Source organism: Macrobrachium nipponense, chromosome 24 (genome assembly GCF_015104395.2).
Source record: "Macrobrachium nipponense isolate FS-2020 chromosome 24, ASM1510439v2, whole genome shotgun sequence".
NCBI classification, from domain to species: Eukaryota; Metazoa; Arthropoda; class Malacostraca; order Decapoda; family Palaemonidae; genus Macrobrachium; species Macrobrachium nipponense.
The window spans coordinates 78,083,337-78,096,575 of NC_061091.1; the positions used below are offsets into that span (position 1 = coordinate 78,083,337).

At 38.6% G+C, this 13,239-nt stretch overlaps 1 protein-coding gene across 1 annotated transcript; it reads left to right on the plus strand.

Annotated features, from left to right (window-relative positions):
* Positions 1-1,256: 1,256 nt before the first annotated feature.
* LOC135203607 (uncharacterized) lies at positions 1,257-11,181 on the plus strand. Its single transcript, XM_064233429.1, has 6 exons — positions 1,257-1,270; positions 2,740-3,131; positions 3,716-3,859; positions 6,801-6,950; positions 7,459-7,644; positions 10,271-11,181. The coding sequence occupies exons 1-6, from the start codon at positions 1,257-1,259 to the stop codon at positions 10,486-10,488; spliced, it is 1,104 nt and encodes a 367-aa protein (XP_064089499.1). The 3' UTR covers positions 10,489-11,181.
* Positions 11,182-13,239: the final 2,058 nt, after the last annotated feature.

The window sequence follows — 13,239 nt, forward strand, 5'->3', positions numbered from 1 at the left end:
ACAAGTATTATGAATGACTGAAGAATGCTAGCTATATCAGTGTAGAATTTCTATACTCTGTATTGTAATGCTTCAAAACCCACAAGTATTATGATTGACTGAAGAATGCTAGCTATATCAGTGTAGAATTTCTATATTCTGTATTCCGATGATTCAAAACCAATAAGTTTGATCTGTCAACTCGATTTCCTCATCACAGACACAAACTATCTTGTTTGTCAGCATCGTCAAGACAAACATGTAAACAAGACTATCTCACAGGATGGTTGTGAAATCACTATCAGACGTCAGATAATATAAATATGGTATTAAGGGTATCATATGATTGTTATTCAGGGTATATATTTGTGTCTTCAAATTGACCAATGTGTATATTAAAATATCTTCATGTTCATTTTTATATATATTCTTGGGGAGCTTGAATTTCAAGTCAGTGGCCCCTTTGGTGGGCTTGTTCCATATGAATACGGTTCATCTTCTGAATATAATAATAATAATAATAATAATAATAATAATAATAATAATAATAATAATAATAATAACATTTATTGGGAATAACTCTCTATCACGAGAGCATTTACAATGTTCTAAGGGGTCTACAATAATAAAAATGTTAAAAGTTCGTGTGTATAATTTATAAACACTTTAATTAAAAGTTTTCGAACCTTTCCCTGGGTTCATCTCCAGTCCAAAAGATGAACCCAGGAGAGGGGTTCGAAAGCTTTTAATTGAAGTGTTTATGAATTATACACGAGAAATTTTAACATTTTTATAATTGTGGACCCTTAGAATAATAATAATAATAATAATAATAATAATAATAATAATAATAATAATAATAATAATAATAATAATAATAATAACAGTATGCCATGTTTTATGTTAGTTTATAGGATCTCTCTCTCTCTCTCTCTCTCTCTCTCTCTCTCTCCAATTCTCAGCCCTTTCTTCAATAACGTTGGGTACAAAATACGCTTGGAATTCCACATGAAACTCTTCTGGTTACTGTAGCACAGAATTATCAACTTCCCTTGCTTTTTGTGCCAGTATTACCCACACGTGTTCTTGCATTTTATGCCAAGAGGAAGCACAATCACCTTTGTACCCAACGGGTTTCTACGTTGTTACCCATAAGCCTAACTGTTATTTTAATCATTTACTTATATTTGCATCTATTTATTGATTACTTGAGGTATTTAATTTTTTTTTCTCATAGATTTTCAGCTTGGTACTGCTGCTGGCGAGTTTTTTCGTTCATGGCCAAGCGAAGGTGAGTGATTACGAAGAGTTTATTTTGAAGGTTTCAAAAAATGGTGATTTACTTGCAACAAAATTCAGTATCTCCGAATTATGGAAGCGTAAATTCATAATGAATGTTACATTACTCCTTTTATATCCACAATTGCATAAATTTGCACTCTATAAACTAGTGTGTGTGTGTGTGTGTGCTTTGTAGATAGAAACGTCTGTAGATATTTATATTTAAGGCATGACCACACACACACACATCACAAGTTGAATACAAGTCAATGATTTCCTGGAAGTTCAGATAAAGTCTTCACGGATTACCCAGCGTCTTCTGGAAGGTCGTTCTCCATTTACGATCACAAACTTGTTTTCAACTTGTTTGCAACATGGTCAGGGACTTGTTGTCAACTTGTCTGCGACATGGTTATTGACTTGTTCACATGTTTGCAACATGGTCATCAACTTCTTTACATGTTTGTAACATGGTATTAACTTTTTTGAACCTGTTTGTGACATGGTCAGGGACTTGTTTTCAACCTGTCTGCAACATGGTCGTTGACTTGTTTACATGTTTGCAACATGGTAATTAACTTGTTTTCAACCTGTCAGCAACATGCCCACTGACTTGTTTTCAACCTGTTGGCAACATGGTCATTGACTTTACATGTTTGCAACATGGTAATTGACTTGTTTTCAACCTGTCTGCAACATGCCCACTGACTTGTTTTCAACCTGTTTGCAACATTACCATTGACTTGTTTTCAACCAGTTTGGAACATGGTCATGATTTATCAACTTGTTTGCAACATGGTCACTGACTTGTTTTCAATCTGTTTGCAACATGGTCATTGACTTGTTTTCAATCTGTTTGCAACATGGTCATTGACTTGTTTTCAATCTGTTTGCAACATGGTCATTGACTTGTTTTCAATGATTGCAACATTGCCATTGACTTGTTTTCAACCTGTTTGCAACATGGTCACTGACTTGTTTTCAATCTGTTTGAAACATGGTCACTGACTTGTTTTCAATCTGTTTGCAACATGGTCATTGACTTGTTTTCAATCTGTTTGCAACATGGTCACTGACTTGTTTTCAATAAGTTTGAAACATGGTCACTGACTTGTTTTCAATCTGTTTGCAACATGGTCACTGACTTGTTTTCAATCTGTTTGCAACATGGTCATTGACTTGTTTTCAATCTGTTTGCAATATGGTCACTGACTTGTTTTCAATCTGTTTGCAACATGGTCATTGACTTGTTTTCAATCTGTTTGCAACATGGTCACTGACTTGTTTTCAACCTGTTTGCAACATTGTCATTGAATTGTTTACCACCTGTCTGCAACATGATCATTGGCTTGGTTTTGTTTGAGATATTTTTGTGATAAGTTTCTGACATAATCAGGACATACTTAAGAGTCTCGTGTTGCGTACATGTTCCAGGACGCAGACGACGACCTGACCTCCAGACTGAGCAAAGTAGAGGAGGTACTGGCCTCGAACATCGCCTCCCAGGAGAATCCTCCGCGTCGCCCTGAGACAAGAGACATCCAAGAGACAGGAACTCGAGACGAGACTGTCGACGACCCTGCGAGACCAGCAGGCGAGACTCGACGAGCTGTCGTCGACGGTGAAGGTCGTGAACGACCACGTCACAGCCCTGGACAGGACGATACAGGACGAGATCCGGCTTCGAGAGGACGCCGAGCTGAAGGGCGAAGGGGCCTTTCTGGAATTGTCCAAGAAGGTCAGGCTGATCGAGGGCGACCTGAGTCTCCTGGTTCTTCTGAACTCGCGTTTGAGGGAACTCGAGAGTCACAATGGCGTTCAGAACGAGGAGATACTCAACCTGCAGAGCGCTGCCTCGCAGTTAAGGAAAGGTTGGCTTCTTTTTTTCCCTTTCCCCTCTTTCTGCACAAGATCTTTTCTGATATTGTTATTATTATCCGTTTTTTCCCTCTCTGCACAAGATCTTTTCAGATATATAATTATTATTATCATAATTATTCAGATGAACCTACTCATATGGAACAAGCCCACCAAAGGGGCCACTGACTTGAAATTCAAACTTCCAAAGAATATTATGTTCAATTGAAAAGAAGTAACAGAGGGTTAGAGGAAATACAGGAAAAAATCAATTATTAGAAAAATGAAAAAGATAAATTATCAAATCAATAAGTAAATAGATAAAAGTGTAGGTAAATACTGAAAGAATAGATAAGTTGTCAGAAAAGTAACAAGATAACTTAGTAAATAAGTAAAAATGTAGGTGAATATTGAAATAAAATACCAGTTATCAGAAAAGTAACTAGATAACTTAGTAAATTGATAAATAAAAAGATAAAAATGAAACTAAATATCAAAATGCAGGGAGAATTTCTCTAGGGCACTAGACTTGGTTACTGTGAGAAAGACGAAAGCTCAATACACAACAGACCACTGATAAAATGGCATTATTTTCCAGCCTTCCATCAGGAGCAGAGGGCAGCCAGGACCCTGCAAGAGAGCATCGAACCGCTGGCCTTCATTTCGTCCGAACACTCGAAGTCCATCGCTGATTTCGACCATCGCATCGGCCAGTTGAAGACGTGGTTGATTTCCCACAATGGTTCGTCTACCACTCTTTTCGTTTTTGCTGAGTTTGTTGTTGTAATAACTGTTTCTCTCTCTGGCGTTGCAACCTGAAGGTTTTGGATTCTCTTTCTCTCTCTCGCGATCTCTCTGTGTGAAAGTGTTCTCTTTCTGTGTGTGTGTGTGTGTGTGAAAGAGCTCTCTCTCTCTCTCTCTCTCTCTCTCTCTCTCTCTCTCTCTGTAAAAGAGCGCTCTCTGTCTCTCTCACTTACTCTGTGAAAGAGCTCTCTCTCTCTGTCTAACTCTGTGAAAGAGCTCTTTCTCTCTCTCTCTCACTCTGTGAAAGAACTCTCTCTCTCTCTCTCTGTGAAAGAACTCTCTGTCTCTCTCTCTCTCTCTCTCACTCTGAAAGAGCTCTCTCTGTCTCTCTCTCACTCTGAAAAAGCTCTCTCTGTCTCTCTCTCTCTCACTCTGAAAGAGCTCTCTCTCTCTCTCTCTCTCTCTCTGTGTCTCTCTCTCATTCTGTGAAAGAGCTCTCTCTCTCTCTTTTTCTCTCTGTAATAGTGCTCTCTCTCATTATAGAAAATAGTTGAGTCTTTGATTAGAGATATCGCATTCTCATCATTACGAAAATAAGAAAACATTCTATGTTTCAAGTGGCTGATTCTTCGGTCGAAGTCACACACACACACACACACACACACACACACATATATATATATATATATATATATATATATATATATATATATATATATATATTATATATATGTATGTATATACTGTATATATATATATATATATATATATATATATATATATATATATATATATATATATATATATATATCTTTTTTTACGAAAATGTTCTTATAACCAGCCAGAGTTCTGTTTTTATCTTTCCGCATATATGAATGCTAGGCTCTCTCTCTCTCTCTCTCTCTCTCTCTCTCTCTCTCTCTCTCTCTCTCTCATTTGGCCATGGTGCTAATATTTATTCAAAAACTTTTTCCTTTTTCCCTTCAATCTCTTTATAAAGTAATTATCTCTCTCTCTCTCTCTCTCTCTCTCTCTCTCTCTCTCTCTCTCTCTCTCTCTCTGTATATGAGAAAGTGCTAGACAGTTGCAATCGTGGTTGATATCACACAATTGTTCTTGTTATCACTATTCCTTTTTCCCATATTGTTGTTCTCTCTCTCTCTCTCTCTCTCTCTCTCTCTCTCTCCTCTCTCTCTCTCTCTCTCTCTCTCTCAGGAGACCCCAGTCCTCCCTATGCGTGTCCAAAATCATAACCTTACCCTTCTCAGAGGACACTTTCTCCTTCTGCAAGATATTATCACACTAATTTTAATTTTTTTTAAAATTTAGAGGTGAATGACTTATGTTCAGAACTATTCATCTCTTAACATCTCGAGAATAGCTTAATTTAAACCAGGTTTCTTTTTTCCACAATTAATGTAAGTCTACCTGATGCACACTAAGAAACAGCAGCTATAATAATAATAATAATCAATAATAATAATAATAATAATAACTAATAATAATAATAATAATAATAATAATAATAAATCCACCGTCATGTATTAGTACATATATACTTAACTGTGTGTATTTGTTTCTATATTTAGGGACTCATTGTATTATGAGTATCTAATACTAATAATAATAATAATAAAAATAATAATAATAATAATAATAATAATAATAATAATAATAATAATAATAATAATAATAATAATAATAATAATAATAATAATCCAAAGATAACTCATAATCACACGAGTCAATAAAATGGGAAAGTAAATCCACAGTAATATGTTTGTTTATTTTGTTATTTAAAATATAAAAAGCAGATTTCAAATAGCAAAATCAAACAGACATATTACTGTGGATTTACTTTCCCAATAATAATAATAATAATAATAATAATAATAATAATAATAATAATAATAATAATAATAATAATAATAATAATAATAATAATCCAAAAACGTTTTTTACAGAAACGTTGAATAAACTTTACATTGACACAACTCTCGCAAACGTATTTAATGGTGGAAGAATGACATACGAATGGATCCAATGACGTCAATTACCCAACAAGGGAGAGATGCTGACAGTTAGTTCGCGAGCTGTGTGAGAGCTGTTGGTCAATGCCCTTGAGAGAGAGAGAGAGAGAGAGAGAGAGAGAGAGAGAGAGAGAGCAATTTCAGTGGGGCCAAAATAATGGTGCAAATAATAAAAAAAATCTTTGCGTGCATTGCATGGGAGAAAATTGGCTGTCCAATCAACCATATGGCCCAGAGAGTGAAAGTGGTGTGATGCCATGAGAGAGAGAGAGAGAGAGAGAGAGAGAGAGAGAGAGAGAGAGAGAGGAGGTGGAGGCTTGTATTGTCACGAAAGAGCGCACGTGTTCCGATGCCCAACGCAAGGACGTCTGTCCTACAGCGAGAGAGAGAGAGAGAGAGAGAGAGAACAGTACATAGGAAGTGTTCTCATCCTCTCTGTCTATGGTTAATTCCTCTCATCCTTTTTTTATTTTTCTTATTCCTCAGCCGTTTTTGTGTCTGAAAGACGACGTTTAATACTATACATGGATCTCTATCGGTCAGTGCAACGCATTTAAAAAAGAGAGAGAGAGAGAGAGAGAGAGAGAGAGAGAGAGAGAGAGAGAGAGAGAGAACTAGCTGAGTTTTCCTATTAGAGGACGAAGAAGGAACTCAAATAACCGTAAGATTAAGCATTATTGAGAGAGAGAGAGAGCGAGGAGAGGAGAGAGAGAGAGAAGAGAGAGAGAGAGAGAGAGAACTAGCTGAGTTTTCCTATTAGAGGACGAAGAAGGAACTCAAATAACCGTAAGATTAAGCATTATTGAGAGAGAGAGAGAGAGAGAGAGAGAGAGAGAGAGAGAGAGAGAGAGTCTTTTCCTTATTCATCAGCTGCCCTCGTGTCTCACAGAAGACTCGTCTCTCTTTCAGAGAGCGCTTGGGAAGAGTCCGCCATCTTGAGAAGTGTCAGAAGCGACGTGTTGCAGATAACGCAAGATCTGGCTGACATCGAAATGGCAATTGCAAATCTGACAGAGTCTGTTATCTATCTCCATCATCTGACACCGCAGAGACTTCTCAGTGAGTTTTTTTTTTCTTTCTCAAGTAGGACTGAATTTTAGATATTTTTGTGAATGAATATATTTTCGATGTTTCTGCGAATCTTACAAGAACTTCCAGAGGTACGGTATCCAATTTGTCCCTTGAACAAAATACTTTTAACATTTTTAGTCATATCCAGATCTCTGTCAAAATTTGGGATGGAATGGAGAGAGGGGATGGATCTCCCTCTACCACCCTTGGATCATTGTACTTCATCTGATTCATTTTCTGGATTTGGGTCCCTATATCTGGCTGTCCAACTCTCAAACGCCTTCTTTGCACTGTCTTTGGGGGGCGAATAACTAAAGTCCCCCCCCCCACCACCCCCGCCCCCACGCAAGTGCTTGTCCACTGATTACTTCAAAACCTCACTGTTATTGTTCCCCAGAAACTCTGACCAAAAAATATCAAAGAGCGTCAATGTTATATTTTCGCTCTGGAATCTAACCTCTCACTAATTACATCTCTCTCACTGTGTCCTCCCCAGAACTCTGCCCAAAAGGCTACAGGAAAGTGGGCGAGGACTGCCTGCAGCTGATCGAATCTCGAACCTCTTGGGAGATGTCCAGACTGAGATGCGAGGAGCTGGGCATCCAGGCAGGCGGGATTGGTGACCTGGCCGTGCCGACGAGCGTACCCGAATTCAGGACGTTCATCGATAAAATTGATCCAGGTGAGTCTGGAATGAGGTTCCTAACAGTGCGACTGTTATAGAAGATTCGCATCAACTGCGTATCTGATGTCTAGGCCAGTAGTCCCTTACGACGCTCCTGATTGGCTGTTGATAAGCAATCACAGGGCTGGAAACTCTCACTCTCTCTCTCGAGATAATTCACTTAGGCAGGATGTATGTTCCACTTCTCCTAAGGGATACGTTTCTCCAAAGTATCCTTCAGGAGAGGCGGAACATACACATCCTGCCTACGTGAACTCTCTCACATAGGCAGGATGTATGTTTCACTTCTCCTGAGGGATACTTCTCTCAAAAATATCCTTCAGGAGGGGCGGAACATACACATCCTGCCTATGTGAACTCTTTCGAGAGAGACTGAGAGTTTCCAGCTCTGTGATTGGCTTATCAACAGCAAATCAGGAGCGTCGTAAGGGACTGGCCAAGACATCAGATGCACGGTTGATGTGAATTTACTATAGCCGTCCGTGGATAAAACAATTGTTAGGAGAGAGTTGAGGAAAGTCGGATGGAAGAAAAAGAATATGATCGGAGGTACAGTAAGATGAATGAAAGGGGTCGCAGCTAGGGATTAAGGTACGCCTCAAAGAACATAAAGTTATAATGCCTGCAGTGGCACGCTTGAGGTGCACTGGCGGCACTACACCCCAACGTGTGTTCTAGGACACAAAAAAGTATGTCTCTCTCTACTCAGTGCGATTTTTAATAGTTTCTCTCTCTCTCTCTCTCTCTCTCTCTCTTTCAGTTTAATCATTAGTGTTTATCCTTTAATAAGAGAATATTCTAGGGCACAAAAAAGTATTGTCTCTCTGGTCAGGGCAATTTTTACACAGTTCTCTCTCTCTCTCTCTCTCAGTTTAATCATTAGTGTTTATCCTTTTACTCAGTGCGACTTTTACTTAGTCTCTCTCTCTCTTTGTATATTCATCAGTGTTTATCCGTTAATAAGAAGGTATTCTAGGTCGCTATGATCGTACTGAATACGTACAAACAACCACAGTTCACAGAGTCTAAAAAGGAGATCAGATAACATTCGAGTGGCAGCCAAAAGCATCAGCTATTAGAACCAGGACGTTAAAAAAAATTTAAAAAACTTTAAAAAATGTGCCGAAGTCTCTCCTGCGTAATCGAGTTTTCTGTACAGCTTATAATAATGCTGTATGAGCAGCAGCCAATGAAACATTCAGCCGGCCGTGTTGGCCTGTATTGCTGTGTTGCCAGAAGCACGATCATGTATAACTGTAACCTTAAATAAAATAAAAACTACCGAGGCTAGAGGGCTGCAATTTGGTACGTTTGATGATTGGAGGGTGGATGATCGACCCACCAATTGCAGCCCTCTAGCCTCAGTAGTTTTTAAGATATGAGGGCGGACGTAAAAAACGTGCACGGACAGACATGTAGTACCCATCTCAATAGTGTTCTTTTACAGAAAACTAAAAAGCAGGTTACCGTAGTGGCTATTACGGTGTTATTTGAGATATGCTATTATTATTATTATTATTATTATTATTATTATTATTATTATTATTATTATTATTATTATTCAGAAGATGAACCCTATTCATATAGAACAAGCCCACCAAAGGGGCCACTGACTTGACATACAAGCTTACATAGAACACGTAGTTCATTCTCAAGAAGTGTAACAGAAGGTAATGGGAAATTCAAAAAGAAGAAATGAGTTATTAGAAAATAAAAACAAATAAATTGACAAATCAATGCATAAAAAGATAAAATGTTACGTACGTAAATCATAAAAATACAAGAATTGTTTTTTCGAGGTACCAATTGCACGACATTCTCAGCAGGGAGGCTGCTCCACAGTCCAGAGGTGTGAGGAATAAAAGCCCTCTGGAACCAAGGAACAAAGGTCCTCTGGAACTGAGGAATAAATGACCTCTGGAACTGAGGAATAAAGGACCTCTGGAACTGAGGAATAAAGGACATCTGGAACTGAGGAATAAAGGACCTCTGGAACTGAGGAATAAAGGACATCTGGAACTGAGGAATAAAGGACCTCTGGAACTGAGGAATAAGTGGTACGAGCACCAACCTGAGGGAGTGATAGAAAACGATCAGGCAAAGATCCTCTGGGACTATGGTATCAGACGTGACGTTGATTGACAAAGTCAAGAAGAAAGTATCACTCATTGATGTCGCAATACCATGGGACACCAGAGTTGAAGAGAAAGAGAGGGAAAAAATGTATAAGTATCAAGACCTGAAAATAGAAATAAGAAGGATATGGGATATGCCAGTGGAAATTGTACCCATAATCATAGGAACACTAGGCACGATCCCAAGATCCCTGAAAAGGAATCTAGAAAAACTAGAGGCTGAAGTAGCTCCAGGACTCATGCAGAAGAGTGTGATCCTAGAAACGGCACACATAGTAAGAAAAGTGATGGACTCCTAAGGAGGCAGGATGCAACCCGGAACCCCACACTATAAATACCACCCAGTCGAATTGGAGGACTGTGACAGAGCAAAAAAAAAAAAAAAAAAAAAAATAATAATAATAATAATTAATAAACACATTCCAGAATAAGCAATTATGGGATGACAATAATCATAATAATAATAATAATTAATGAACCCATTCCAGAATCCGACTACCTCTGGGTCGGCGCCTCAAGAGAACCCGACGGAATCTGGAGGTGGGTGAACGGAGCGCTCCTGGAGCAGGAAGAATTCCCCTGGGACCTCGGCGAACCGGACAACTACGAGAACCAGCACCAGCTCTGCGTGAAGTCCGCCGGGAACATCAAGTTCCACGACTGCCTCGCCGAGGCTAATATCGGAGCCATCTGTCAGCTGGTTTAGCTTAGTCTCTCTCTCTCTCTCTCTCTCCCAGCTCTCTTTCCTTCCAGCTTCTTCTTCCAGTGATCTCCTCTTCCAGCTATCTCTCTCTTTCCAGCTCTCTCTCCTTCCAGTTATCTCTTCTTCCAGCTATCTCTTTCCTTCCAGTTATCTCCTCTTTCAGCTCTCTCTTTCCAGTTCTATCTTCTTCTAGCTCTCTCTCCTTCCAGCTATCTCTCTCCTTCCAGTTATCTCTTCTTCCAGCTTTCTCTCTCTTTCCAGTTCTCTCTCCTTCCAGCTTCCTCTCCTTCCAGTCCTCTCTTCTTCCAGCTATCTCTCTCCTCCTTCCAGCTCTCTCTCTTTCCAGCTCTCTCTCTCTCTCTTTCCAGTTCTCTCTTCTTTCTGCTCTTTTTCTTTCCTTCCAGCTCATTATCTCCTTCCAGCTCTCTCTCTCTCTCTCTCTTCCATTCTTTGAGGCCAGGATCTAGCCATTGAAGGCGACTCCGATCTACGAGTAATGGTTCGTGTGATATTTTGTAAAATAAGCGTATTCAGTATCATGATGCATTTCACCCTAAAGTTGATATTCCCCCTTCTACTTTTTTTTATTTGTAAATATTGCATTGTTGTTGTTGAAGAGTTAATCACTTGTTGATGTATAGCTGCTGTTTACATGTTTTCGTTTTTTATTCTTACATTGTTCCATCTCCAGAGATTTATTTACTTTTCTTTTCCACTACTTTCGTCTTGTGATCCGACACTGTGATGGTTAGATATTCTTGGGTAATGTGCAGTAGTTTCGAGCTATCAGTTTGATAGTATTAATTAACCTAAATGAAAAAATATATATGACGGTAAATTGAGCTCCCTGGCACTAGATAGGCCTAAGGGTAATATTTCGGCACAGCTATAGGATATTCTACGTTAGGCATACCGACGTACACTTAAGCCTGTTGGTTATCAGGACGTGGTTTAGCCTAACTAAATTTTACCATAGGCTTCGCCTACTAAAAGTCTTGCAAAGTGTTACAGTTAGCCCTAACTAAATTTAACCGTAGGCCTGGCCTACTGAAAGGCTTGCAAAGTTTTACAGTTAGCCTAACTAAATTTAACCGTAGGCCTAACATACTGAGAGGCTTGCAAAGTCTTACAATTAGCCTAACTAAATAATAAACGATAGGCCTGGCCCACTGAAAGGCTTGCAAAGTGTTATTTTAGCCTGACTAATTTTACCATAGGCCTAGCCTACTAAAAGGCTTGTAAGGTTTTACGGTTAGCCTAACTAAATTTAACCATAGGCTTTGATGAACTAATTCTCACCCGTAGCACTTGTTGCATTGTTATTATAATCACCAGACAGAATATGCGTCTCCTAGTGGAAACTCATGTGGCATTTACTGCCTCCATAAAGAAAATAGTTACTGATGTATGATAATCTGTTACTGACTTTGGGTCATTGAAAAAAAATCTAGTGGTGAGATCACATAATTAATATGGCTGTGAATGAGAGCTATTTCTCATGACTTGTGAACATCACAAGTTAATTGTAATGATCCTTTGAAAATTACATTAACGTGGAGATAAAGAATATGTTTCTTATAATAGATGTGTTTTTTGTAAATAGGAATGCATAGGAATTGGAATATACTTTTTAGGCCAAAGGCTAAGCGACGGTTCTTATGATGAGGTCATTCAGCGTTGAAAATAATATTGAAACAACTGTTAGGAGATGTTAGAGAGATAATATGAACGGAGGCACAGTTAAAGGAATGAAAAAGGTTGCAGCTAGGGCAAAACGAAGGGACGCTGCAAAGAACCTTAAATAATGCCTACAGTGCACCACGTAGGTGAGACAGTACTGATATTTAAGAGGTAATGAAAGAAGATCAATATATAGCACTTTACAACATGGCCTGTTGGATGGACCACTAAAATATAACTCACGTTGGAATCATGATAAGTTATACACCTGCCATCAATACTTTGCTGCTAAGTTTGGGTCATACATTAGAGGTCAAGGTCAAGTTGTAGGTTCCAGTGATTTACTTACTCATTTCTGTGGTGCAAGACAAGAGTATTTGTATAAGGACGTTCCAGGGAAGCACACCTAATCTATCTTTTCATCTTGGGGTTTATGTTCCCAAAGCATCTGTGATACCTCCTGGACAACCATCAAAGTATTGACCACCATTAACTTTGCTTAGCTCGAACAATCGATTAACGCGACAGGAAGGGTCATTGACTCACAAATGTCAGATGAAGTCTGAATAATAAAGAACACACTGTCTCTTGCAAATGTTGTGTCTGCAATTTTGAAAAGGACATTTGGCAACTTTAGTGGAAATCCAACATCACAGAACAGGACTAGATTAAGCAGCTCTTGACCAGTAATGTGTTTTGAATTGAAAAATAAAAGGACAAGTCAGTTCTGCAGATGTTCAGTTTGGTCTGTCATTATGAACAGGACATTTGGCAACTGTTGTAGCTGGAAATCCAGTATTACAGATCAGGACTAAATTGAGCAGCTCTTGACCAGTAATGCGCTTTGATTTAAAAGATAAAAGACAAATCAGCCCTGCAGATGTTCAGTTTTGTCTGACATTTGGCAACAGTAGTAGCTGGAAATCTAGATTAAGCAGCTCTTGACTAGTAGTGAGTTTTGAATTAAAAGATAAAAGACTGTCAAGTTCTGCTAATGTTCAGTTTTGTCTGTCATTATGAACAGGACATTTGTCAACTGTGGTAGCTGGACAGAACAGGAATCGATTACACAAC